Source organism: Pochonia chlamydosporia (assembly GCF_001653235.2).
Source record: "Pochonia chlamydosporia 170 chromosome Unknown PCv3seq00010, whole genome shotgun sequence".
NCBI classification, from domain to species: Eukaryota; Fungi; Ascomycota; class Sordariomycetes; order Hypocreales; family Clavicipitaceae; genus Pochonia; species Pochonia chlamydosporia.
Window position 1 is genome coordinate 164,018 of NW_019154045.1, and position 26,429 is coordinate 190,446.

The window sequence follows — 26,429 nt, forward strand, 5'->3', positions numbered from 1 at the left end:
GTTGAAAAAGTGCCTGCCGGCCGGCTGTTGAGTTGGAGTTGCCCGAAGTAGAAGTAGTGGAGATCAGATTGATAAGATGATCAGATAAAAATTTGCACTCAAATGATCCGCTCATCTGCCCACCAGCAAGCATCCATCACTCACTTGGCCGCCGTCGCTAGCGGCAAACTAGCGAGTACGGAATACGGCACTGTCGATCGCAAGCCTCTTTTCCAATTTTTCCCTTTCTCACGAGTCCAGTTCCCTGTGCCGGGTTCGCTTGTCGGCGAAGATGCGGAGCTGCAGTACTCCGAAGAGCTGGTCTGGTCTTGTTCGAGAGTCGAGACCGTGGGTGCAAGAACACATGCAGGCCCTCGAATCGAGTGTAGCTACATTGCTGCCTTGACTATCAAATTCCGGACCACGAGTTGCCCAGATTTACATACGCATTGTTGTCAGAGCTTTGTGATGTGGCTTGAACGACGATGAACCGCGCCATGCGCCTGGCAAACACAAACACGACACGCCGCCTGTTGGTCCGCCATGCTAGATTTATCATTTCGAAGACAATGCTGACTGCACTGTATTAATACAATGTAGGAATGTGCTCACAAAGCCGGAAAAGAACCTAGCACCCAACAGGACCAACACTATACAGTACTATACAGGACTTTGTGGCTGTTTTTCCAGCCGCACTATTGCCTAGTATTGTGCATCTGTTCTATTGTGCTTGCAAACCACGATGCTATTCAGCCGCCACACACGAGGCGTAGGCGTCACCATGGCTTTCCCTTTCCAATTAAGAAACTCATTAAGAAATTAAGCATTCGCTTGGACTCCATGGTGGTCATTGTGCGCGATTAATGGCGTTCATCTGAATAAGTTTGCTATGGGTCGGGCGGACTGTCGGACAGAGTGACGGATTCACGAGCGGCTTGTGACCATGACTTTTAGATGGAGAAGGAGTGAATCTAGATGGCGACCTGTGAAGATGTAAGTGATGATTAAAATAGCCGAGAGTCCCTTTTCCGGTGGAAATGTTTCTGATTTGTAACATCAAGTTTTCCCGATTTGCATCCGCACTCAAATAGCCATGGTCGGCTAGCTCTTGGCAACAGTCTACACACACCGATATTCGACAAAACTTGCAAAACATGGACAAAATCGTCCCTTTCAACAGATTCCCGAATTTTCCTCCCAAGGCCTTCAAGGGCAAGGTGTTACGTCCCGGTGACGCAGGATACGATGAGGCCCGCAAGATACCCAACACCCGATACGGAAGTGAGCCAGCTCTCATAGCGCGGTGCTATGATGCCGACGATATTGTCATGGCGGTCAAGTACTGCAATGCTCATAACGAACCAATTGCTATACGTAGTGGTGGGCATTCTATCGACGGCCACGCCATGCCCCAAGACGCTTTTGTCATCGACACAACTCTGATGAAGCGCATCCACGTTGACCCTTCCACGGGCATCACCACTATCGAATCTGGCGTTCTTCTCGGTGAAATGGACGCAGCGACTCAGAAACACGGCTATGCTGTCCCATTGGGCACGGTTTCATCAACAGGTGCCGCTGGCTTAACACTAGGAGGCGGGATCGGATATCTCACGAGACGATTCGGCATGACGGTCGACAGCTTACTTTCCGTGGACGTGGTAACAGTTGCAGGCGCGAAGCTCACAGCGTCAGAAACCGAAAACTCAGAGCTATTCTGGGGTCTCCGAGGCGCTGGACACAATCTCGCCATTGCCACCTCCTTCACATACCAGGCGCACAAGGTCGGACCCCAAGTCACCAGCGGCCTGATCATCTACTCCATCGACAACGCGGTGCCTATCCTATCGCAGATGGACAAGATCATGCGAAAAGCACCGCGGGAACTCTCCATATATCCGGTGATTCTACCAGCACCACCTCTCCCCGGCCTTCCAGAACAAATGATCGGCGTCCCCATCCTGGTGTTAATCATTGTGTACAGCGGTGAGGCAGCCAAGTACGAGGAGGCCATGTTCGCGGTCCGTGAGCTGGGTCAACCACTAGCCGACATGGTCCGGCCAACGTCATGGGTCGAAGCGAACTCGATATTAGACGTGCTCGCTCCGCCTGGTCGTCGACAACATTCCCGTGGCGGCTATCTCGCAGCCCTCACGCCCGAGGTAGCTGCCAAGGCAGTCGCGAAAGCAATGTGTCCTCCAACACCAACCAGTCCTGGTCCCAGCGTTGCCATTGCGTTTCCCTGTCTTGGAGGCGCGAATCTGGACTTTGCAGAAGACTCAACCGCGTATTCGCGCACAGGGGCCCATTGGATGTGGGAAGTGCTGGGGATGTGGGATACGCCGGAGAAGGATGCCGAGTTTGACGGCTGGGTCGACAGCGTGATGGACGCCATGACGCCTCACTCGCTGAGGAATGCGTACGTCAACTTGTCTGTTGATCGGGGGCCGGAGTGGCTGCGCAATGTCTACGGGTCGAGGAAGAAGTGGCGGCGTGTTTGTGCGTTGAAGCATCAGTATGATCCGCATAACCGCCTTCGATATAACAAGAACATTACGAGGGCGCAGAAGGTGCTGGGCAGGTCGTCGTTTTGCACGTGGATCTAGCTGGGTTTCAGGTTTCTCTATTTGGGTAGGTTTTCGTGTCTGCATTCAGTAGTGTACGTTTGTTTCGATGAACATGGCGGATAAAGGTAATGCATTGTGACTTGATGTTGGTATGGCAGGAAATGGAAGCGTGCAGATTCTTCTAACTAGGGAATATTACAATATAATTTGTGACACTGGCTTCATTGATACCCTAAACTTGGCTTCTGCCTTACGAGAGAAGATGACTACTGCTGCATATGATGAACGTCCTGCTTTGAGACTCTGCCAGTATAGTATCTGCCCACTTACACAGTCATCCACGAAAACTTAAACCCTGTGGACACGTAACGATGCCTTCAACTTCACGACAACACTGAATTCACATAATGACTCTAAGTTAAATACCGCATATGACTTCAGAACTCATACATTCGCCAGCAGCTTCGGACCACTCTGCGTCCATCGCAACGCAAACCAAATCCCGGCAGTAACCAACATGGACAAGCCACAAAACAACTGAACCCCAAGATAGTCCCCTGCACTCCCCTTCAAGATCGCACCTACAATTGGAGCTCCGCACAGGGACGCAAACGCATTCAACACCGAAGACATGCCCATCCGCGTCCCAAGCAGACCAATATCCTGCATCAGACTCGCCAGCACGACCGTCGGCATGGCAATAATCCCCCCTGATGAGAAGCCATATGCCACCGCAAAGGCAACGTTCCCAGCCGCACTACGCACCGCAATCCAGCACATGGTGATGACGCCAGCGGAAGCACACGAGAAGAACATGATGTTAATAGCGCCAATCTTGGGCGCAAAATACGGCGGGACAATTCTGCCAGCTATGGACGCCGCGTTCAAAATAGCAACCAGATACAGCGCCAGCGTCCCGTCAGATAACCCGTGCGTCAAGGCATACGACTGTAGATAAAACACGGGACCAAAGAAGGCAATATACCCAAAGAACATTGCCACACAGTATATCTGATATGTGCGCTCCCTAAACGCAGGCAGCTCCAGCAGGGATCGCCTCTCGCTCGGTTTCCCCAACGGTCGTATAACCACCAGTGAAAAAGTGCATGTCGCAAGGGCGATAAACCCAAGCACACGGTTCGTCCAGGGGAAGCCGATCCTCGGCTCAAGCTGCTGGAATATAATCGGATACAGCGTCCCGCCTAGACTGCTTCCCGATGTGACGATGCCCGTGGCCACGGCTCTCCTGCGTAGAAAGTACCGCGGCACAACTGCTACTGCTGGGATGAAGAGACATCCTGCGCCTACACCGACGAATATGGACTGCGCGAGAATCACCTGCCAGTAGGCTCTGCATAGACTGGTGAGCATGAAGCTGAGGACGATGAGGACGGTGCCGACGGCGACGAGGGACCGGAAGAAGCCCATGTCGTAGAGGGGTCCGGATATGACGCCCACGATGAGCAGGAGGAAGGGTTGGATTGAGCCGATCCATGATATCGAGCTGGGGGAGTGGTTGTGCAGGAGGTTAGTTTCGTAGTATGTTTGGTAGACGCCGAATGTGTTAATGATGCCCCTGCTTTAGTTAGCTTTGTTAGGTAAAGGATTGGCGGTGCGACGTACCATGAGTTAAAGAGGAGGAAGAATGAGCTGGCTACTTGGAGCCAGGCGAGTAAACCGCCATCTGGACATTCGATTTCTTTGGGGGTTATGTCTTCGGATTGCTGTGACGATTGGTCGGCTTCCGCATGACTGGGGAGTTTGGTAACTGTCATTGTTACTGGATGGGATTGATAAGTCACGACGAAAAGGTGAAGACAAATACAACTACTTATTTTTGTCGCATTTAACTATGTTGATTTGTAATGGTGGATTGTAAAACTCGGCTTAGCTGACGACGGAACCGTGTAGATTGGTACGGGATGATGGGTAGTTGAAGCTGACATGGTACCATGGTTACTGTTCACACAGATTGCAGTTGGTATGATTTCTAGGCTAATAGCAGTTTACATCTTGATTCGTTTAGATCTTCTACTCAAACTACAACGCTTCTTGTAAGTCTGGAAGTCGTCATAACTTCATTGCCACAGGCCCAGCTGAATCTACCCAATCTTACACAACTAAACAACATAACCAAACACTTTCCCATCCCTCAAACTTAGATACTCTGTCACCGGTTTCCGAAGTCGCACCCCGACCCATAGTGGAGCATCTCCTCCCGGGTTAAAGCGGCACCAATATCACGGCTTCAATTCCGCTCAGCCGCAAGCACACCAAGCAAACACAGTCGATAACCAGCCGGTTGGAGGTGTTGTTCAAACTTGGTACCGAGGCAAGCGCTGTGAGTCCTGGTCGACCTTTTCCATTGAGCGGTAATGAGATCTACGTATGCGGCTTTCAACTTGAATGCATGCATTATCACAAATGTGGCTTGTTTGTCGTCTAATTCACCACATTCGGCAAGTATACACAGACAGACCATGTTGCATTCCAGCTACTGCACTTAACAATACAAGATGTTATTAATCTTTGAAATGCCGGCCCACTAAGTATCCCTATTCGTCCCATATTCCTCCTCAAATCTAGCCTTCTTTCCCAGCCCATCACAGAATTGCCAGCTCAGGCCTAGTATTCCTTTACAGCAACTTCCCAACTATCATCCCCAGAATTAACCCTAATACCCCGCTTATTAACTCTTATTCCATCGTTGACGGGGACGCCCTCGCGGGTGTCATCCCGGGTAGGAAGCGCCGCAACAAGGGCCACGAGTGTTGTGAGTGTGACGAGGACAGACGTCTTCATTGTGATGATTTGAGATTATGGCAAGATTATTTCAGATAGGTGAATATGAATGCAAGATTAAACAAGATGGGCAGAGTATGAAGTGCAATGGATGATAACTCCTTTATAAGGTCATGCCTCAGGATGCGACGTAAACGAGAGTGATGACTGATGCGCAAAAATGACCTATTTGGGCAACGACGATAGCCAGGCTGTAAATACGCAGAGTGAGAACAAGCACTCTGCGAATGGGGATTCTTTGCGACTTCGTATATAACCCGAGACTCGTGCATCAACCAACATGTCTTGCCTTGCCACATGAATGCTGGCTTATATATAGCAATTTGAAGACCCATCGCCTCGCCTTTTCATCGTATACATACGAAACCGAGCACGGCAACTCGGCACACGAAACCATCACCAGACCCCAATCGTGTAATCCATAATACTCATTAATGCTATATGTACAACTGCCCATAAACCTACCCAAAACATATACACTCCTAACCTACTTGGTCGGAAACAAATCCGGCCAACTCTTCTGCAAAGACTGCATGACGACACTAAAATCCTGCACATTTGCCTGGGCTACAGCACTCCCACCAGCCTGCCACTTCGCCTCAAAAGCCTTCAACTTTTGCGTCAGCGCATTCTGATCCAAGTTGCCCGACTTGCTAGCCGCCACGAGGGCATCTACGAAAATGCTCCAGCGTCCCTTGTAGTACGGTCCTACGAGGCCACCCCACGCCTTGGCCGCGTAGTCGTTCAGATTCGTGGCGTCGACTTGCCACACTGTGACTTGGCTGCGGGCGTTGAAGGTGAAGAGGTCTTCGTTTCCGGTGGCTTTGCCCCAGGAGCTGGCGGCGTCTATCCAGTTTTGCAGCGTAAAATGCCTGTTTGTCAGGAGAGTGAGATCTAGCGTGGACAGGAGGCCGAGCAGCTTGTTGCCTGCAGACTCGACGTTGCAGTTTGGCGTGTTGGAGCGAAGTTCATTGGAGCCGGTGGCGATGCTGCACTTGTAGGCGTTGATGAGGTCGACGTACAAAAAGTCGAATTGGTTGCTTAGCATTTGGCGTGAGACGTCAATGAAATCTAGCTGGAAGGCGGGGACTTTCCAAAGAGACCCTTGCCGCAAAACGGATTCCAGCATGAGTTTCCAGACATCTTTAAGCACTGCAGGATCGTAGTGAACAGCTGTGGGATGAGGGAAGTGGCCGGTTCGGTTGACGATACCGGATAACGCTGGGCGAAGCTGATATGTTGCGACGGCGACTTGGGGGATGTCGGTGCGTGTATTGCTGTAGACGTTTGTGCGGAGTGTTTCCCATGCTTGGTAGAGTTCCGAGGGTATTTTTGAAACACCTGCGTATCGTTTCGTCGTCCATGATTCAAAGTACGCCTTTGTGTCGAGAGGTTTGGCAGCCCAAGCCTGGTCCAGGAGGATGTCGTAGACGATTTCATTACCCTCATAACCCTCTGGTGTTAGACCAAATCCAACGAGGGACTTTGATTGTGCAAGGGCATCAATCGGCGCGGATGTAAGTGTCTGAACCCGACCTTCTAGCGCCATGTTCCCTCCGAAGTCGTGTAGTTGACACCAAATCCATCTCTTTCCAGAATAGCTGTTCGTTCTTTGCCACTGGGGATTCATTTCCGAGTACAAATCAAGAATCAGCATGCCCTGGTTGTCTGTCACACCCCCGAGATACGCATCAATACGAGGCTGTGTCCAAAAGCTGCGGCTCGAGAAGAAGAGCCATCCCTGGAGCAGCCACACCGCAGCAGGGTTGGCAGCCGTGAGGCCAGCATATGTGTTTTTCGATATTCCCGAGAGGTAGTTGGTTTCGCCTGACGCAGGAGACAATTCGTTGAATTGATCGAGGGTATAAATATTGGTGACGTTTCCAAAGGCGTCGATCTGTTTGGAGATGAACAGCTTCTGCAGCTCCGAATAGGTTTTATCCAACGGGTCGAGGAACAAATCCCGCGTGTACTTGTCTGGTGCTGGGTAGAACCAGTTTGGGGAAACCGTCAGTTTTGCATTCGGCCGAACCTTTTTGATGCTATCCGGGACAAAGCCGGGGAATGCAGGCAGTACTGGCGTTATGCCGAGCTCAACCATGCGAGCCACGATCTTCTTCTGCAGATCGAACTGCTGCTCGATGAATTCAAGTGGTAAGTCACCCTTTCCGCCCCATGAACGTTGAATATTTCCAAACCGGTTCCATGATTGAAACGCCGGTCCACTGAAGAATGGCAGGATGTCTTCGTTGGAGAGACCCAACTCCTTGAAGCTGTCGAGGAAAATCTTCTCATAGCCCACCCACGCAAGTTGCAGGTTGATACCGCGCAGGGCCGCCCAGTCGATGAATTTCTCCCAGTCTTTCCATTGATACCAAGCAAAGCTATACGAAAAGGTGACTTTGTTTCTGTCAGTAGATGTCTATATTTCGGGTTATGCATGCTGCCTCAACTCACCAGTGTTGAGGTTATATCTCCAAGGCACAACACTTGCTCCAGTCAAAGGCTGCTTGGGCGCAGGCAAACGTTCCGGGACAGTCTTGTAAGTTTCAACAAACCAAAACTCGTCAATCTGCAAAACCTCATTGGCATAGTGTCGCAGGCTGTCATTGGTGGTCAGCAAATACTTGACATGTACAATGTAGGCTCAGCTTGGTGCCCGTGCGGAGCATCAACATGACATCCGGATCAGCACGCTCACATGTCGAGGGAGGGTTACATGATTGACACGGAAAGAGACACAAAAACGTGCAAAAAGGTTTCAAAATCTGACTTACCCTCTCGCCAACGCATTCAGTGTCGTACCCTCGACGCGAATCTTTCCATGCGCAGATGAAACCGTGTAGTTGTCATTGACGGGCGGGTTCCAGCGCGACCAATTGTCGTAATGCGCCGTGAGAACAAACTCAAACGCGCTTCCTTGGCCATTGAACAGACGATCTGCCAGTCCAGAAAGACCGCTTGTCGCTGTTGCTAAGGCATTTGTGGTTGGTAAAGATAGCACTGCGGTGAGTGCAAGACGGCGTAAACAAACCATCTTGATGCCTCTTTTTCTAGGTGTGCGATGTTGATGCAGATGCAGAATGCAAAGCTAAGATATCTACAAAAAACAAAGTAGACACGGAATCTAAAAGGAGGATCATGGGATATGCGATGCGATGGCTTGGAAAATGACCATGTCTCGCAATGCTTGGTCTGCTCCTCCACGCGTCGTCGATAAGAAGGGCAAGAGGTTGCGCAGATCGGAATCACAGGATTATATGTATCTCTCACAAAAATCCAAGATGAATCTGATCCCACGATTGAACGGTATACTGCCTATGCAAGCCCCAAAAACCCTAATCTTTGCGCCCGTCCTCCTGATGTAGAATTCGACAAGACCAGGATGCTACGTTACGGGAATCGCGACACGTGAGGCGAGATGGAGGTTGACGAGCAAAGAGGGGGAAACAAGGGGCTCTGGTGGAATGTGGAATGTTGGAGGGCGGAGAAACGCGCGAAGATTCGATTCAAGAAAAGAAAGCAATGCCGTGTAGCGTCAAAGCAAGACTATTCAAGGCACAAACGCATAAATGTATTATACGGGAAGGTGTGAAGGTGCATTCGCCCGTGTTTGCCAAAATATCAAAATGTCTCAAGAGTTTCACGAGCCACAGCCAACGCTATCCCAGCATTCAATATTACGATCAACAGAATCAGTGCTCTGCTTGCCAACTTACATCATACAAACGAATGCGTTTTCATGGCGTCAAATCCATCAGAGCCGTCCAACTAAAACATATGTCTCAGAGCCCCAGAAAAGTCATGACATCACATGGATTCAACGCGGTACGAATCGCAAAACCCCACGATCAAACAAGCGGTAACGATGATAAGCCCCTGTAAGTTGAAGCCCTTGCGGAGAAGACCAGACCATGCAGTGTTACCCTGACTGTTGATAGCGATATGGCATCGTGAGGGGAAACATGCGGCATGACCAGGGTTAGTAAGTTGACCAAACTCACAACCTCCATGTCCTCCCAAAAACAGGACATCTGGGATCGATCAGTGGAATTAAACCGGGCTGTGAAAAGAGAACACAACAAAGTTTCTCAACAAACAAAGCCTTTATCTTCCTGCATCCGCGTTGAGAGACACTCAACCCCTGACAACAGCAACCAACTCTCATTCGCGCCCGCATTTTACTTTCTCGCCAGCCTCCAATGACAGCGCAAAGATACGACCCAAAGGGGAGATGGGGACGCTAAACTCAGGGACACACAAGCATGACAACTTGCTTTTGGGTGGGTGTGGGAGCGCCGCTGTCCTTGTAAGGCAAGGCAAGGTTTGTGGTGGGCGAGTTGTGGCTTGGCTTACATGTTGGTGTGTGAGTGGAAGGGATGGAGCCTGAGCGTGACACAGTCAGAAGACTTTGAAGTGCATTGTAAGATGTAGCTGGTGGTGCATCCTGTATGCAGAATGTCGCCGACATATTTGGCCGTGGTTTAGTCAACGTCGTTTTGATGGCGTTGATCACGGATGCAGATATCACGATGTGTTGTCAACTTGTCACTGAGTGCTGTGACTGATGAGAGAACCTATGAATCAGGCCAGCACAGATTAGTATGGGCTTGGCAACTGGGCTCATTGCAGTATCTAGGAGTCTATTCATAGCGTACAAGATTATCCGTTCACTGACGTTGTAACCACGGAAAGTTGACCGTAACCATCGTTTGCAACTTACAACGCCAATTGCAACCGAACTCGTTTCATCACATAACTCGCCCTCTAGTTCGCAGAATCAACTTCAACTGCCATGAATAGTTGCCATCTGCTATTTTTACAATTTGTATGTATGCACACATCACTGGACGCCTCAACAGACAAGCCCGGCTGCTGCAGAAGCGTCCCTCAACGCCATAAACACTGCAAACCGGGCATGAATCCATCTTACACCGCATCTTCTTCCATCTTCAATTCGCTTTTTGGTCAAGCCACTGGCCGATGTACCAAATGAATGAGGTGGAGGCTTGTCTGCGATGCTCTCATCTCAGAAACCTGCCATGCTTGGTGACCACAGCTCAAACAGCATTGAGCATGAAGATGGAATACAAACCATCAATGAGAGAGGCCGCTTGCCAATGACTGTCGATACAAAATATCACCGGCATAATCGTGCCATGCAGCCACAAGAGGCAAAGACTGTCGGTGAAAGCACACATGCAGTCCCAAGAGACTACGGCTTCCCAAAATAGCTACGAGGCACAAATCGGATCTGCAAGCAAGTGTCGATAACGATATCTGGCTATTTCCAGTCTATACTCTCGTCAATCTGAGCATTCTGTTAAAATTCCCCCAACTTTTATTCCAATCTCAAACAAGCAAACCGTAAAACAAAGCCCAGCCCAATGCACCCATCACTCTATATACCCCAACGCCCTAAATGCATTATCCAAAATCTCCTGCAACACCTTCTCCTTCCTATTATTATAATCCATCACCGACTCCCCCCTCTCCCTCGACTCCCTCGCCGACACCCTCTTAATCTCCGCATACCTCTCCCTATCCCCCGGGTTATTCGTCAACCACTCCCTAAAGATCCTATGCCTCTCCACCTCTGGACAATCCGGCCCAAAAACATGTAAATTCACAGGCGTAGGATCCCGACCCAGCCCAAAGAACCGGTGCTCGTGCCACCCTCTCTCGCGGAACAGGAACATGAACCCCGCGGCCTCAAGCGGGCCCACGTAGGAATCTTCATCCAGAATATCCTTCACAGTGAGGTCGATGTCGATGATGTTCTTGGCGGGTAGGTCTGGCACGCTGGTTGAGCCGGCGTGCGCAATGGCAAGTGCTGTGTCGCCGAGAGCGTTCTTGATACGTGTTTTGAGTTGCTCGAATTGCTGTGGCCAGGTTGGATCTGGCTCGACGATTTCGAGGACTTTTGTGAGATTACGTGAGGCGATGCGCTCGAGGCCATTAGGGTCATATTCGATACGCGTGATGATCTGCTGTGGCGTGAGTGGCATCTTGGGCTACAAGGTGGAAAATGTTGAGAGGCGGGTTCTTGGTGAAGACTGTGAGAAATAAGGGAAGAGAATACAGAGAGATGGTTTCGGTTCACATCATGACAGATATAGGGCTCACTTGATGTTGAAAGTCGCCAAGTCAGCATTCACGGTTTGCCGGCTCGTAGTTCGTATTCTCGGTTTCAATGTTTCAGTGTTGCCTCGGAGCATCATCCCAAGGGAAGCAGGTGCTAGAACAGAAAGGTATTAGTGAAAGCCACTCCCGCTGGACGACCTGTAAGCCTTGCTGCCGGTGAGTCATTTGCCGGCACCTTTCACACATCGCTTCTCGTCAGACGAACGAATGTGTCAATTGAAGTGACTTTTGCATTCATTTGGAAGCTATTTATTTGCTACTGGGATTGCTGGGTTTTTTCTTTTGCATATCATCCGTCTTTGAAACACTTTGCCTGCCCCGGTTGGACAAAGTTTAACCTCACAATTAAAGCAATCACCCGAACATGTTTCGAGTCTGTCGATGAAATCGTAATCGCCCAAATGCCTCTTTAAATAGCCCCAAGTTGATTCAATTGAAACTAGTAGCTTTTGGGTTTCGTAGCGGTTCTTGGTGCCTTAAGTCTTGAGTCTTGACCGTTTCCTTGTTTACCGTCCTCTCGCATAAGGGTTGTGCTTATGCGCTCGTCGTCCTCGCCCTTGTGCTGGCCCTTGTGCTGGTCCCTTCGGCGTTGCCTGTAGCGTATCAAGCTTATAAGGAACTAGAATGGGATTGATCTGGGTTGGTGTAAGCGTATTATTGGCATCTAGCCCTGTAATTGGGGCTGCGTTGGTTGCGGTTGACTGCACGGGGAGTGTCGACGAAGCTGGCTTGTCTTCCAATGGCCGCTGACACGATGCACAATTTTCATTTGGCAAAAAGCTCTCAACCGCCTTGTCAAAGCATTCAATGCACAGAATTCGACGAACTCCAGCCGATTTCTGATCGCTGGAACGCTGTTCTTCCAGAGCTACTGTAGAAAAGTTAGCGGACAGGTGCATTCATTATGTAACGACCGGTACGACTTACGGCACAGCTTCATGGCGAGTTTATCATTAGTAACACCCTTGACAAATGGCCAGAATGATCCCTTATGAATGAATATCAACCTGTTACTGTAATGTTGAAAATAAAACTCCTTCCTCATGACATAAGACGCTACGAACATTCTCCAAAGCGTTTCAGGATTGACACGGAGCTTAAACGCGGAAAAATAGAAATTAGAGCTGTAATAAAGTCGATGATCACATTCATACTTGACTGCAAACACTGCTAGCTCAAGAAACTGTGACGAGCTGACTTTGTCGTATTCTCGCAGATGTACGGAATGGGTGAGACAGCAGAATAGCATGACAACAAATTGGTTTTCTTCCGGGAGCTGCAGCTCAATGGAATTTTCGATACCCTCTTGGCTCCTGCTCGTATCTTTGAGCTTTCGAATCTCGTCTCGTAACTTCGGGGATATATATTCAATGATGGTTCTGAGTGCCAGAATTCGTCTCTTTTCAGGTCCAACAACGAAGATGATCGGATCTGCAGCTGCATTAAAGGGATCCGACAGCTCGCCTGCATTGTCTTTGGTATCGCTAGCCCAATAATTAAATTCAGCTTTCAATTTCTTGCTCGCGGCATCGTCCGGAGATGCTGGGACGAGCCTCTCTCGCTTTTTGCTCGTGTCTGGGATCTCCATGATGATTCGCGGTCGATGATAATGTAAGGAAACTGGAGTAGGGAGAAGTAAAACTGAGGAAGATTAAGAATTGCGAATGTTCAGAGTCCTCAAAGAGAAGTGTGCATGCAACATTTGCATGCAACCGAACAGCTGGCCGGGACATTGCCAGCTGGCGAGAAGTGACAACCACATACATGTGCAGCCAATCAAACATTTGACTTGACTTGAATTGCCACATAAATCGAGACGTCTTCATGCCGTAATTTTATTCCATGAGGAAGTCTGGTTCCTGCGTGGGCAATTATCTTTGGGAGCATGCCTTCCCAGATGGCAGCTTCAACCCCCAGCCCAGGCACATGAGACTCAAGAATACTACAACCCATCTGCCAGCAGGTAATTGGCGTCTATGAAACCTATCAATCAAAGATATATCTCTAGATACTACTTTCATCTTCGCATCAATATTCACGGTGTTTGTGTAAGTGATTTCGCAAGTGCCCAGACTCCCCACTTTGCCGGCAATTATCCGCCCATGAACCCAAACCAGACTCACAGCTGACGACAATGCATCTCCAACTACATCACCAAACTCACACATAGTTGGGCAGCACATCATGAGTCAACCTGAAAAGGCTCCAACAAGGGGCCATTCAAAGAACAAGTCATCGGTTTCGCGCTGTGAGTTGCACCCGCACCACTCACCAGTCCCCTCATTTCACCCATCATCATCGTCATCCCCTCAACACCGCGCCTCAAACCACAGTCCATCGACATCTCATACTCACATCTCCCAGCTTCGCGACCGAGATCTTCTACGAAAGGCCCCCTCGACGTAGACGAGTATGATCATCTACTTCCATCTACCCGTCACCTCTCAGCCATCGCAGCTAATCCACGCCCAGTGATCCGTTAAGCTCACCACCAACTCCAACACCCGAACGTCTCCAAGCTCAACTACCCCGGCGCTCCATATCCCAATCCCGTCAATCAGCCAGCTCTCCCATCCCCCAAGTAGGCGAATCTCTCCCCAAGGACTTCTCATTCCTCCTCCGTCCAGAAATCTACCATCCCCTCACACCACTCAACGTGCCCATTGCCTTCCGCAACTCCGCCAAGCAGCCAGATCCTACTGCGCCGCTGGAACAACTCCTTGCGAATGGCCACTTTCGCGCAGCAGCCATCGCGGCTGTCCAAGAACTAACTGGCTCCGGGGCCCAAGGAGCCGTAGACCCAACCGACTCCCAGCGCATATTCACGCTTTTGTACACCCGTCTCGTCTGCCTGACGCTCATTGACGCCACCCCGCTGGCAGCCCAGGAAGTGAAAGCGCTGGAAGATTTGAGCAACACACGCACATATGTCGATGACAAGACGGGCGAGCACCTGGTCCCCTGGGAGCTACGAGTGCTCAATGTGCGGCTACAAGCTCTTGGATTTGGAGACCCTCGCCGAGCAGTCATGAGCTACCACGACTTGGCGAGAGACGCACGCGAGCACATTGGTAAAGCCGCGGCGCGACATGACGATTCTGCAGTTGAGGTTTGGAAAGCCCGTCTCTACGAGTTGGGGGTCAAGGTTGCGGGCGCGCTCATCGACATGGACGACCTCTCCGGCGCGGCATGCCATCTAAAGAGCCTAAGAGATAGGGGCGATGGCAAGATTGCGCTATCAAAAGCCCTGCTGTGGCTGCACCTGGGCGATGCGGATGAGGCGAGAGAGTGCGCGAGCCAATGCTCCAAGGGCGCTGCTGAGACGGAGAAGCTCATCTTGGCGTTGTGTGACATGGCGGATGGTGACTATGACTCTGCGTTGAAGAAGTGGGAGGATATGAGGGGCGATTTGCCAGAGGACGAAATGGTTGGTGTGAACACGGCGGTTTGTCTGTTATATCTCGGCAGAATGCAAGAGGTACGTGCCATCAAACACCTTGATGAGAATAATGCTGACTTGAATGTTCCAGGGCCGCGATATCCTCGAAAGCCTCATCGAGTCTGGTTTCTCATCACACACCCTCCTCTTTAACCTGTCGACCATGTACGAACTATGCACCGAGAAGCACCGCAATCTCAAGGTGAAGCTCGCAGAGCGGGTGGCAGGAATGGACGAGTCACCCTCCGGATGGGAAAAGCTAAACGCCGACTTTAAACTATAGCCAAATATACAATATTCAGCACGTCTATGGCTTCAAATTATCCCTAATCTGGCGCACATCATCGTCCCCAAATCCCAACGCTTCTTTCAGATACCCCTCAGCAGAGCCATACTTTTCCTTCAACCGCTGCATAAAATCCACCATGACCTCAGCATTCGTGGTCAAAAGCCCTCTCACCCCAGGGACATTCCACGCATCCTCCGCTGTCAAGTCATCCTTATTCGCCATTTCCGCACCCGCACCTGCAAAACTTAGAATCTGAGCAGGCCCCAACTTTGCCCTAAACGGCTCGTGGCCAATCCTCGTAAGCGCATACTCCTCTGCGATGATGGAAGCCGGTGCGCCCATGATGTCCAAGATGAGTGCGCTTAGGACACCAGTGCGGTCCTTACCACCTGCTTACTGTTAGAAGGCTTGGGCTCATCGTGTTATGAAGACATACCTGTGCAGTGATAAAGAATGGCGTGGTTCTCGTCGGCTGTTTTCAGTGCCTCAAACGCTTTCCTGTACCCAGTAGTGTATCCATCCAGGATAACATCGTACATGTCCCGGTATCCCTTGCTGACGACTCCCTCTGTGGTGACAAAAGAGGGCAAATCGACATCCACATGTTCTACCTGGCCGTCTTTGAAGGGACATGAAAGAAGTTCTATACCCTCGACGTCGCAGAGTGGTTGTTTGGCTTCCGCTTTGCGTCTGTAGTCAAAGATTTTAGAGATGCCGAGTTGACTGCGGAGGAGCGGTCGCGTAGCCTCTGGCATGTAGTCGAGGGTGCCGGAGCGGTAAATGACGCCTGGTTTTATGTACCCGGGTGTGTATGCGCCCAAGTCGCGAACGTTCATGACGCCAGGGAGACTGATGAAAGGTGGTTTGGAGAGGACTTCCTGCAGGACGTCTGGGTCGATGGCGTCCTGCATGGAGGTGCGGGATAGGGAAGCGAGGAGCCTGGAGTCTGACATGGTGATTGGCGGTTGTAACTTGGGATAATTGTCTTGTTTGAAAGTATGTTTTTGGAATTGAATTGTTTGTCTCTTTTATAGAAGTTGTGAGTAGTGGTGTAAGTGAGCTCGTACTCAAATCGAAGTGATGATACCATGAACGCGAGTCCCCACTGTCACCCAGCATAAGCCCAACCTACATTTGTAGAGACCAGCAGCATAACGGCCCCATTTGTTCCTGAGCTAGGGAGCTGCTTGCGCCGTGATTTGCTCGTGGCGTTGGCTGTTGTCGGCGCGGTGCCGAGATAGGTGAGGACGGATTTGACATATTTGTTGATTGGTTTGTGGTGAGGATTGTTCACGTCAGATGAGCTGGTACGCGGGATTGAGTAAGGCCGATTGAGGATACAATTTTTCGTATAATAACCAAGGGGATTAAAGCCCCGTCACTTAAGTTAAGCCGGCTTCTATTGAATGCCGCTCTGGTCCGCGGAGGTGGAATGGATCCGTGTAGTTTCCATTGCACGAGACACAATTAGTTACCATACGGCGATCAAACTAAGAACTAAAAATTGCCAGTAAAATAATTCTCATTTTCAATTAGCTACAGTACATTTAAACAAATAAACAGACCACATTAGTTATGAAATATTTCCGCGTAACCCATCTCCCATCCGTCCAAGCCGATGCGGGGCCGGTTCAACCCCAATCTCGCCCCATCTTGGTTGGACCTTTGACCTCGGCACTTACACCTTACCCAGAGCTCAACCGAGCAGACGCTCATAAACCATTCAGTCACCAACCTCAACCTCATCACTCCTCCCATTTCTCGTCCAGAATTCCTCAGAGAATCCAAACCTCTCAATTTAATTGTCCGTAAATACTCACCCCAGAAACGCCAAAATGTCTGACCGTGTCGCCCAAATCTCAAAACATCTCAACTACCCCCGCGGCCTGCTCGCGAACCAAGTCGCCATCATCACCGGCAGCGGACAGGGCATCGGCGCCGAAACAGCCAGACTATTCGCCAATGAAGGTGCCAAAGTAGTTGTCACAGACATTGACGCCAGTACGTTTTCACTCTCTTCCTCATCCATACCCCCTTGTCCCTCCATCCATACCCCTTCGAGAAAGAAACATCTAACACCACCACAGCCAAAAGTGACGCCGTAGCCAACTCCATCACCAAATCAGGCGGCCAAGCCATCTCCGTCCCCGGAGACGTCATGTCCAGCGACTACATCCAAACCCTCATCAGCAAAGCCGCCTCCTTCGGCAACGGCAAGATCCACATCATCGTCAACAACGCCGGCTACACATGGGACGGGGTCATCCACAAAATGACCGACAAGCAGTGGGACACCATCATCGCGCTGCACTGCACCGCGCCGTTCAACCTCGTCCGCGCCGCGGCACCTTACTTCCGCGTCAAGGACGGCGAGCCGCGGTGCATCATCAACGTCTCCTCCACGAGCGGCGTGCACGGCAACGCAGGGCAGATCAACTATGCGCTCGCAAAGGCCGGCATCACGGGTTTCACCAAGACGATTGCCAAGGAGTGGGGGCCGCAGTTTGGCGTGCGCTCTAACGCGGTTGCCTTTGGACACATTGCTACGAGGTTGACGGCCGCGAAGGAGGAGGGTGCGTTTGTGACTGGCCCGGATGGGCAGAAGATTGCGCTGGGGATTCCGCAGAAGCAGAAGGATGCGAAGGCTGGTGCGGATGCTGCTGCGTATGCGGATATTCCGCTTCGGAGACCGGGGACGGCTACGGAGGCGGCTGGTAGTATTTTGGCGGTGGCTAGTCCTTTGTTTTCCTATGTTTCTGGGCAGACTATCATGGTTACGGGTGGGAGGAACATGTAAGTTGGTGTGATATATTGTCAAAGTAGAAGTTTTTCCAGTTTAGCTCATCATGAGAGGTTGAGATTGTAAGCGTATAATACAGCACGAATGATGACACATGAAGTCCGTGTCTGGCGGCATTTATTTATTCCTGGAACTGGGATGAGCGTGGCTTCACCTGCAGCACATACGCCAGTCAAGGTTGAAATTGGTATTATTATCACGTTGCTTCCTCATTATTACGCCCCGTTCATCTACAGCAAAACCATGCTTTTTCCCCTCTATACCTTCAACCACAGTGAAAACACACCCTTTGCGTATTCCACAATCTCAGAACCACCAAGCTTACTCTCGCCATACAACCGGTCGACAAACGAAATCGGCACCTCGGCCACCGTGCACCCCATGGCCTTGGCTCGAACCATCATCTCCATCTGAAAGCTGTACCCCTTGCTCTCCGTGCTCGTAATCACCTTCTCCAGCACGCTCTTCTTGTACAGTCGGAAGCTGCCCGTCAGGTCGCTCACGCCAGGACGCAGCACCGTGTCGGCGAACAAGTTGGCGCCGCGGCTGACAAACTTGCGCTTCAGGTCCCATCCGTAGACGCCACCGTTGCCGGCGTACCGCGTGCCCGTGACGATGTCGTAGTTGCCCTGCTCCTGGAGCGCAACCATCTGCGGGATGAACTTGGGGTGGTGCGAGAAATCGGCGTCCATGATGATGACGAAGTTGCCCTTGACGAACTGCAGCCCGTGGACGTAGGCTGTTCCGAGGCCGAGCTTGCCGGAGCGAGTCTTGAGGACGACATGAGGGGCGTACGCTTTGACTAGCTGGTTCGCAACTTCTTGGGTGCCGTCGGGGGAGCCGTCGTCGACGATGATGAGCTCCCAGTCAAGGTTGCTGTTGGATAAAATTGTTGTTAGGCGCTTGCGGTCAAAGAGTACAAAGGGTACAAAGAGATTGGAGTGCCATTGCATACTTTTCGGTAAAGGTGCGGTTCAGCAACCACGTCATGATGGGCAGGTTTCGACGCTCATTGTACGTCGGCAAAATGACAGAGTACTTGTTTTTGGAAGACTTGGCGGGAGCCATTGTGACTGACAAGAGGGTTGGCTAAAGAAAAAGGAAAAAGGAGGACGAAATGCTTCAAGTGGAAAAAAGGACGGCAAGGTGAGTCGACAGAGAAATAAAAAGGAGCGTGGTCAAGTTGGTGCTGGTATTATCGCGTGAAGAAGTAAAAGGCTTCAAAATGCCACATGCAGCTTTGCTTTGGACGTGTCTTGTCTGAGCCCCGTGCTGCTTCTTTGGCCAGCATGTCACGAATTGGTGAATTATGTGGTTCTTGGTACTTGGTACTTCGTACTTGGCGGGCAGCTGGACCCCACAATTTGTGCATGACTAAGCAAATTGGACCAGACGCTGAGGATGACCGCCCCTGAATTGGCACTGGGATCGGAGCTCCTCACACTCAAATGCACCCAGCCAGTTCCTGGAAGCAAGTTGAGCTCAAGGTCAGAAGCAGCCAGCACCTTCTAAAGTCAAGGTTGGTCTAGACTTCAATGTTAACTCCTGGGAGTCACGTCGCCTTGCCCAAATCGCCTTTACACTCAAATTAAGTCAGCAATTGAGAGCAGCTATGAGTCTGGTGCCTCGAGCATCTCGGGCCTTCCAATCCGTCCTCGGTGCAGTGCAACAACTTCATCTCAACATAGGTTTCCATACCAGACATAATCGCCCACGCACCAAACCGCTCCAGCTCGACGTTTTGTGACCCATTGGGCAGCTGACAAAACCCAAACATGCCCAGTGTCGTCTTCCAGCACTCGCATGCACAGTGCCGTACTCCGTACAGTCTTGTGTTGTGCATATGTACCCCATACTTGCAGCTGCACTCTGTCAACAAACGATGAACCACCGAAACTCACCAGCCACTTGCTTTTCAACCGTGTCGACCTCATCCTCCAACAGTCGCCGTCATTTTCGCCAGCCTTGGTTGGTTGGCTTGCATTAGGTACATCGCTTCGACGGCACCAACACATCTTTCTCAGCTGCAAGTCGAGTCGCCTGTGTTGGCCATGCTGGTCGATACTTCGGACAACCTGGTCAACTGGTCTCTTCCGCCCACGATATTCCCCTCACTGCCAACTGCGGCGAAGGGCCAGCCTGTTCGATGGTGCTATTGGGCGTCTTCGGTCAACTGGACCATGTCTGACCATCAGTGGCTTGGTCAGTGGTGGATGCTTGCGGCCCACCATCTTCTTGCTGCCTCTTGAGTCTCAAGCACCTGCATGCCTGTAGCTCGTGTCTCTGCTTCGGTGCTGAGCCTATCAAGCGCTGAAAACTGAATCCCAAGCACGCCAAGGTGCTCTCTTCCCCGCAAATGGATCGCCTGTTCAGTCTCCCGGTGTCGACTCTGGCGCAACAAGTTTTGGCCGTTTCGATCGTTTGAATTCGCACCGTTTGATCACACCTTTGTCTGGCGTTTCCGCACAGTCTCGATGATCCCCAGCCCTCTCAAGGTCCCCGCGCTCCTTGCCCCCAGCACTGTGCCATCGGCCACTAGCATGAGGAATGGTTGTTTGTCCATGCCTCCAATGAATGCAACTGGACTCAATGTAACCAGATCCAGCAACACAGGGAACCTCCCCGGCTTACTTTCCATGGCTGGTGGTGGTCTGCGGGCTTGTGGACGGCTTTGCACTCAGTACTGCAATTGGGATAGCTCAGCTGCCTTGTGCTACCATGTCTGGACCCGGTCTGGAGTACCCATTGTTAGTGAAGTATTGCCGTTGCTGTCGAGATACTTGCCACCATCCCCATCCAAGGTATCTCGCCCGCCCATTTCATGCACCGAGTGACGCTTGCCGCCACGGTTCCGAACCTGGCGGAATAACAGAATGGACTGTTTTCTTGATTGTGGAACCAGCCGTGGCCCTCTCGAACGCTGGACAGAGGCAAAAGGCAAAGCATGGCCAAGCAATAGCTGCGGTGGCCAACCTTTTGCATTTGTTCTCCCATGTCCTCATAGTCTCCATCTGCTTTACTTGGCTCAGCCTGCCTCTCTACCTCATCACTCCCTCTCGATCTGCACTTCACCTTTCCATCGCCTCTTGCACTTGATAGCACGGCAGCGACGACTAAACACCTCTCTGCCGCATGAAAGCTGTCGTCGTTGGATTTTTCACCTCCCACCAATCTCTTTGCCTGCTCTTACAGAGCTCACTTAGCAGTAGAGCCAAGCTTGAATCGCTCACAAGGACTCCTTGCAGTGCAACCCACCTTACGTCATCAAAGCTCACCACCCAGTGCTGCCACCACAATGACCGACTCCAACACTCCAGTTGTCGACAAAGGTGAGAAATCTCGGAACGTTGGTCGCGCATTGTTTTTGTATGAGAATATAGGATCGCTTGATCCTACAGATACTCCCGAGATAAATTTATTTTATCAATTGATGCGTTTGCGGGTAATTGACCGTCAAACGCAACCACCATGCAACGCCATCAGTTATGACTCGTCGAGTAATTCAAATCGCTTGATCATTGCAAGCTAACAGGCAAGTTCATAGTCGCCGGTCTTGGCCCAAATGTTGCTGAACCGCCGGTCGGAGCTCCTCCATCGGAAGGACAACCGTATCTCGCCGTCTGTCCCCCAGCCCCGGCGCACATGGTCGAGAGGGATGAAGCTGCCAAGTTTACGGACAAGCCGGCCGACGAGCCACTCGACAGGCCAATTCCGCCAATGGAAGAGAAAAAGATAAACGGCGGTATTCTTCACAGTTTTGGACTTCCCAAACCTGTCGAGGTCTTATCTGTCCCAGAGACTCCGGTCAACGGCTCGACTCCCGCAGGAGGAACTCCCAGACCGGAGCTTAATCTTACCGAGGAACCAGCACCCCCAACACCTGAGGCTCCCAAGGAGCCCGTGATCGAACCAGTTGTGATGACAGGTGTCGAGGAGCCGAAGCCCAGTCCAGTAGCTTCTGTACCTGACGAGAAGCCTGCCGCCCCGGCAGAAGAGCTCAAACCCGCGTTGGAGCAATCCAAGCCTGTGATGGAAGAATCGAAACCGATTGCAGACCCAACTGAGCCAGCTTCCATAGAGCCCATCGCAGAGCCCATCGCAGAAGCCCCAGTCAGCAAGGCTCCTGAACTTGCCGTCAACGACTCTCTCGTCAATGGAGCCATGGATGTCGACACGCCTGAAGACAAACCACCCGCGCCTGTAACACACACTGGTCCCGAATCAGAGCCAGTTCCTGCTCCGGCTCCTGCTCCTCCTGCAGCGCCTGTTGCCGCTCCTCCGCCTGCGATCCCGGAAGCGCCCCCCGTCACTATCGAGCGGTCTGCGCCTGTTCCACCGGTTGAGCCTGAGAGACCTTCAGCGCCGACTGACCCCATTGTTGGCGAGAAACGCAAGCTTGAGGGGGACAGCGTTCCCGCAGCTGACGCTGTTCCCGCCAGTGTCAAACCTCTGACTGAGGACCGAGCTGCTCCAGTAGATCCTCTCCCGTTGGACAAAAAGCCCAAACTAGACGAGAGCGTAGTCAACTCGGTTGGAGGGGAACCGGCCAAGGTTGCGGCACCGATGCCTGACCCAATTCCTGCTTCAACTTCTACCACTACGTCTGCTCCCGCTCCTGCTCCCGCTCTGGAGGCGACTGAGTCCTCAAACTCGGCGTCCGGTCCGGTTTCAGCATCGACTGAAGCATCCAAAGAAGCACCGCAGACGTCTCCCAAAGCTGGTAATTCCAAGAAGGAGAAGAAGCTCCCGCCCGTAGGTAAAACGCAGCGCAAGACCAGAAGCCAAGGTCCAGCTGATGTGTAAATGGGTTGATGGAAGATTGCGGCCGGATATATGCTGCTGCTGGCTTTTAGTGATGAGCCGCATATGATGAATGATTTTCGATCTTGCTCATCACTGGGGAGGGAATATCTGGTGTTTTTGGGCTCGAATCGAATCGGGGTCTGATGCTGATTGAACTGTGCATTTTGGACTCAGTTGTACTTGAAGATCCGGCGTTGTGGGAAGTAATTATCGTAATTCAAGTTTTTATTTCACTTGCTGGTGTGTTGGGGCACGCAGCTCCTTCCTCAGCCATGCACTATTGTTGGGGAAGGCGCGACTGACGACTTAAGCACATGAGGATTTCTACACCTTGCCGCCTTGAGCGCCCAGAATATTATTGGCCAGTCGAAGTGAATTTGCCAACAAAACCTGCACGAGTATCTATCATGTATAATACCTAGCATTTTGTGTTGTCTCTGTGTTTATAATGGCCTGCCCTCTGACGCTTACCTTGGTCCAGGGTAGCTACTCTCTGGGACTCCAATTACAACTCAACACCATGCCCGGAACCAGGATGCTCCGAGGCTTGGGAATAAACAAACCCTCCGGATTCCCGAACCAAGGTGGTACGTAAAGTAAGGATCAAAAGGGGTCTGCGGGCAAAGGGAAGTAGGTTTATGAAGCAATTGGCATGGGTTAATGCCGACATGGGCACAATGTGCCAGTACGTTGTTTCATGATTCAACTCTAGAAAGGTGGGTAGTTTAACAGGATACCTGATGCTGTGGTTTTGCCTGGACGAGGCGCTTGGCATGAATACCGTACATCTTGACAGGGGATTCTCGAGGGTAAGAGCCCGACACGGTGTTTGCACTGCAAAAGGTTTGTGGATTAAGTAAACCAAATATTCAGGACACAGCTAGACGTGCATCACAGGCTAGGACCCTCCAATCACTATACTTCTACATATCAAGAAGCCGTCACGGTGAATCAAAAGCTATAGAGTCGTCACCTCTCAGCCGATGACTCTGCCTCGTCCGAAGGTATCGTAAGCAGTAGAGGGAGACTTGGTCCATTAGATGGTTCTTCCCTCCTACTTCTCCTCTGTCTCCTCCTCTCCATTCTGCTCCTCCTCTTCCTTCTTCTTCTTCCTCTCCTCCTTCTTCCTCTGCCTCTCCTCCTCCTTATCCCACATCTCCTTCTCCCTCGCCTCCTTTTCTTCCTGCATCTGCTTGCACTGCTGCTCAATCTTGTATATGTGATAAGCCGAGCGAAACTTTAGAAGTTTTCTATAAGTCTCCCGGCGGACCCAGTAATTGCACTCATCTTTTAAGCACAATGGTACACAAAACGTTATCCTCTTGAAGTTCTTGTAGATACACGCGTTATCGTCGTGTTTACAACGTGCGTCGTCCACCGCCTTTCTCATACATGGTTGCTAGATCACAGATGGATAGTCAGTTAACGAGATTCATCTGACTATCCCTAAATCTCTTGCTTTTTGCCATCGTCGGTGAAACGGGGGTTGTCTTACAGAGCACTCGGGAAGTGAGTCCACTAAAGGAGGAGGGGCCGTAGCAGAGGCTAGGCATGCGGCAGCAATGAGAACGGTAATAAACTTCATTGTGACGCTGGGTATGAGCACGTCTTGCTTTGGACCGGACTAGAAGAATGGGAAGAGAGTCGAGTGGTGAGCAGTGTGAGGGTGGACAGCAGTTTCTATTTGTGTTTTAACGGTAATCACCATTAAATTGAGCTGATTAAGTGCCCTTTACCCTGATTTCAACAACTACTACGAATATAGATTGAGGCCATTGGATAGAGTTTGTTTGGTGCTCAGTTGTGGTTCGAGCAAGCAAGCTTGGCTGGACTTCTCTCAAACAAGTAATTGTCGGGTGATTTGTCCCTGCCCATTATATTTTCATAAAACTTGAGAAAAGCTTATAACGACGCAACGATTGACTACCAAGTAAGGTGAAGTGTTGCTAGCATCCAGTCGAGTTTAGAGGGTCTGCTTTAGATCCATATATACCAGTCCGGCGTGTTGAACTGGGTCAGATCAATACGCTCGGTTTGAACACTAGCACTAAATTGAGGCATCTCTCCCCGGAAATCAAGGTACTCTACGTCTCGATAATTCGGCGCTGGGTTGCGTTAATAGACCAAAATAGCCTGTTACCATACCACTTGCTTCATAGGTAGTTGGAAGTGTCCTTCTAGTAGATGTATTAACACACTTGCCACACGACGCAAAAGATTAAGTCGCTTGACACGAATAACCAAATACTTACACCACTGTACTACTCATAATGACTCTACATAAATTTATTCTCCGAGTATACCCAGCCCACCTTGGGCATTGCCGCACCCACAATCTCAATCCAAGACATCGTCAAGCTACCAGCGCCGATCCTTCTTCTCCACTTGCACACTGCACCGGAGCGAAAGTTCTAGACCGGCGGAAACTAAAAGCTTAGCATTTGGAACATTGAAGACGCGTCCGTTGGTTGTTCTTGGCGTCGCGATTAAGCTTCAAGTGACACGCGGTACCGGTTGCTGTAAAGCGCATGTAAAAACATGCGGTCTATTGTATTACTAAAGACCATACTCGATAGGTTCGACTAATTCTGTACATGTTGCATGTGGTGTATTGCAGAACATGTGAAGATTCTGTGGTTTTGTTGTGTTTAGTATCTTGCATGCACCAGTGGCGAATAATGTAGGGCATTCGGTCTCGGGATTGTCCTCCGTACCGGCGCAAACAGAATTTTTTCGACGAGGCACCCAAAAAAAAAAAAAAAAAAAAAAAAAAAAAAAAGGAAAAGAAAAGGAAAAGAGGAAAAGAGGAAAAGAGGAAAAAAAAAAAGACATTCCCGAGGGCCTCAGATTAGTTTGTTCGGCTGTGTGTGCATGGTTTGGTGGGCTTGTAACTCGTTCGTGGACACCGGAGCAAGATCTCGAACGAACCATCTGCAATACATGGCCGAGGCTGGAATTCCATGGAACCTGGATACGTCACATTTTGAATATCACTCGCTTCCTGTTCTTTACTTTCTCCTAGCAGGGGGAACCATCGATGAGAAACCAAAACCATCATTTCTGACACTGCCGCTTCTGTATCAAAGCACCAAACTTCATCCCCCTTGCATCATGATTTGCATCTTCCCAACCAAACAGTCAACCAACCGCACTCTACTTTTGGCTGCCAAGGATAGACTGCCAACCTGAGCTTCTTCTCGTATTTTTTCTCGCTTGGTGCCAGGAATCCAAGACTTTGCTCGCGTGGGCATGGATGATGGTGGGAACCGAAAGGGACGCTAGGACAAAAGCCGGGCCTGTCAGCGGAGGCGCAGCAACAAAAATAGCACATCGATCCCCAACAGCAGGGGGTGTGGGAATGTTGCCTGTCAACAAGTTCATGAGTGGATTGTTTCTTGCAATCAAGCAAGACGACTTGACTTGACGAGAGGCCGCCGTATGGCCATTGCGGATCACACAAAGCAAATGGTATGGGATTGATCTTGCAGCTTGTAGGACGAGGCTGAGATGATTGAAACGCTGAAGGTCTAACCGGTCGGCTTCTTGGACATGGCAATGAGCAGACCAAGGCGGCATATCGGAGTATTCTCAGAGTCCACGGGCAAA

General features: G+C 50.7%; 10 protein-coding genes across 10 annotated transcripts; 5 read left to right on the forward strand and 5 right to left on the reverse strand.

Annotated features, from left to right (window-relative positions):
- Positions 1 to 102: 102 nt before the first annotated feature.
- Positions 103 to 468, forward strand: VFPPC_16960 (hypothetical protein; the record flags this gene model as incomplete). The annotated part of the gene is made up of 1 exon (XM_018294712.1): positions 103 to 468. One exon carries the CDS (start codon positions 103 to 105, stop codon positions 466 to 468), a length of 366 nt encoding a protein of 121 aa, XP_018136727.1.
- Positions 469 to 1,133: 665 nt separating this feature from the next.
- Positions 1,134 to 2,585, forward strand: VFPPC_10315 (FAD linked oxidase-like protein; the record flags this gene model as incomplete). Its single annotated transcript, XM_018288705.1, has 1 exon — positions 1,134 to 2,585. The coding sequence occupies one exon, from the start codon at positions 1,134 to 1,136 to the stop codon at positions 2,583 to 2,585; it is 1,452 nt and encodes a 483-aa protein (XP_018136726.1).
- Positions 2,586 to 2,990: 405 nt separating this feature from the next.
- On the reverse strand, positions 2,991 to 4,321 carry VFPPC_16959 (monocarboxylate permease; the record flags this gene model as incomplete). The annotated part of the gene is made up of 2 exons (XM_018294711.1): positions 2,991 to 4,122; positions 4,170 to 4,321. 2 exons carry the CDS (start codon positions 4,319 to 4,321, stop codon positions 2,991 to 2,993), a joined length of 1,284 nt encoding a protein of 427 aa, XP_018136725.1.
- Positions 4,322 to 5,835: 1,514 nt separating this feature from the next.
- VFPPC_10313 (alpha-N-acetylglucosaminidase) lies at positions 5,836 to 8,385 on the reverse strand (the record flags this gene model as incomplete). The annotated part of the gene is made up of 3 exons (XM_018288704.1): positions 5,836 to 7,748; positions 7,806 to 7,951; positions 8,126 to 8,385. The coding sequence occupies 3 exons, from the start codon at positions 8,383 to 8,385 to the stop codon at positions 5,836 to 5,838; spliced, it is 2,319 nt and encodes a 772-aa protein (XP_018136724.1).
- Positions 8,386 to 10,744: 2,359 nt separating this feature from the next.
- Positions 10,745 to 11,356, reverse strand: VFPPC_10311 (GrpB domain-containing protein; the record flags this gene model as incomplete). The annotated part of the gene is made up of 1 exon (XM_018288703.1): positions 10,745 to 11,356. One exon carries the CDS (start codon positions 11,354 to 11,356, stop codon positions 10,745 to 10,747), a length of 612 nt encoding a protein of 203 aa, XP_018136723.1.
- A 2,320-nt stretch (positions 11,357 to 13,676) lies between these two features.
- Positions 13,677 to 15,214, forward strand: VFPPC_14757 (tetratricopeptide-like helical; the record flags this gene model as incomplete). The annotated part of the gene is made up of 4 exons (XM_018292525.1): positions 13,677 to 13,740; positions 13,857 to 13,902; positions 13,965 to 14,970; positions 15,023 to 15,214. The coding sequence occupies 4 exons, from the start codon at positions 13,677 to 13,679 to the stop codon at positions 15,212 to 15,214; spliced, it is 1,308 nt and encodes a 435-aa protein (XP_018136722.1).
- A 24-nt stretch (positions 15,215 to 15,238) lies between these two features.
- Positions 15,239 to 16,173, reverse strand: VFPPC_10310 (protein-tyrosine phosphatase, active site protein; the record flags this gene model as incomplete). Its single annotated transcript, XM_018288702.1, has 2 exons — positions 15,239 to 15,609; positions 15,657 to 16,173. The coding sequence occupies 2 exons, from the start codon at positions 16,171 to 16,173 to the stop codon at positions 15,239 to 15,241; spliced, it is 888 nt and encodes a 295-aa protein (XP_018136721.1).
- Positions 16,174 to 17,055: 882 nt separating this feature from the next.
- Positions 17,056 to 18,017, forward strand: VFPPC_10309 (3-oxoacyl-(acyl-carrier-protein) reductase; the record flags this gene model as incomplete). The annotated part of the gene is made up of 2 exons (XM_018288701.2): positions 17,056 to 17,221; positions 17,308 to 18,017. The coding sequence occupies 2 exons, from the start codon at positions 17,056 to 17,058 to the stop codon at positions 18,015 to 18,017; spliced, it is 876 nt and encodes a 291-aa protein (XP_018136720.2).
- A 260-nt stretch (positions 18,018 to 18,277) lies between these two features.
- On the reverse strand, positions 18,278 to 19,088 carry VFPPC_14756 (mannose phospho-dolichol synthase; the record flags this gene model as incomplete). The annotated part of the gene is made up of 2 exons (XM_022428929.1): positions 18,278 to 18,896; positions 18,976 to 19,088. The coding sequence occupies 2 exons, from the start codon at positions 19,086 to 19,088 to the stop codon at positions 18,278 to 18,280; spliced, it is 732 nt and encodes a 243-aa protein (XP_022283966.1).
- Positions 19,089 to 21,315: 2,227 nt separating this feature from the next.
- Positions 21,316 to 22,823, forward strand: VFPPC_10307 (hypothetical protein; the record flags this gene model as incomplete). The annotated part of the gene is made up of 2 exons (XM_018288700.1): positions 21,316 to 21,349; positions 21,565 to 22,823. The coding sequence occupies 2 exons, from the start codon at positions 21,316 to 21,318 to the stop codon at positions 22,821 to 22,823; spliced, it is 1,293 nt and encodes a 430-aa protein (XP_018136718.1).
- Between the last annotated feature and the right edge of the window lie 3,606 nt (positions 22,824 to 26,429).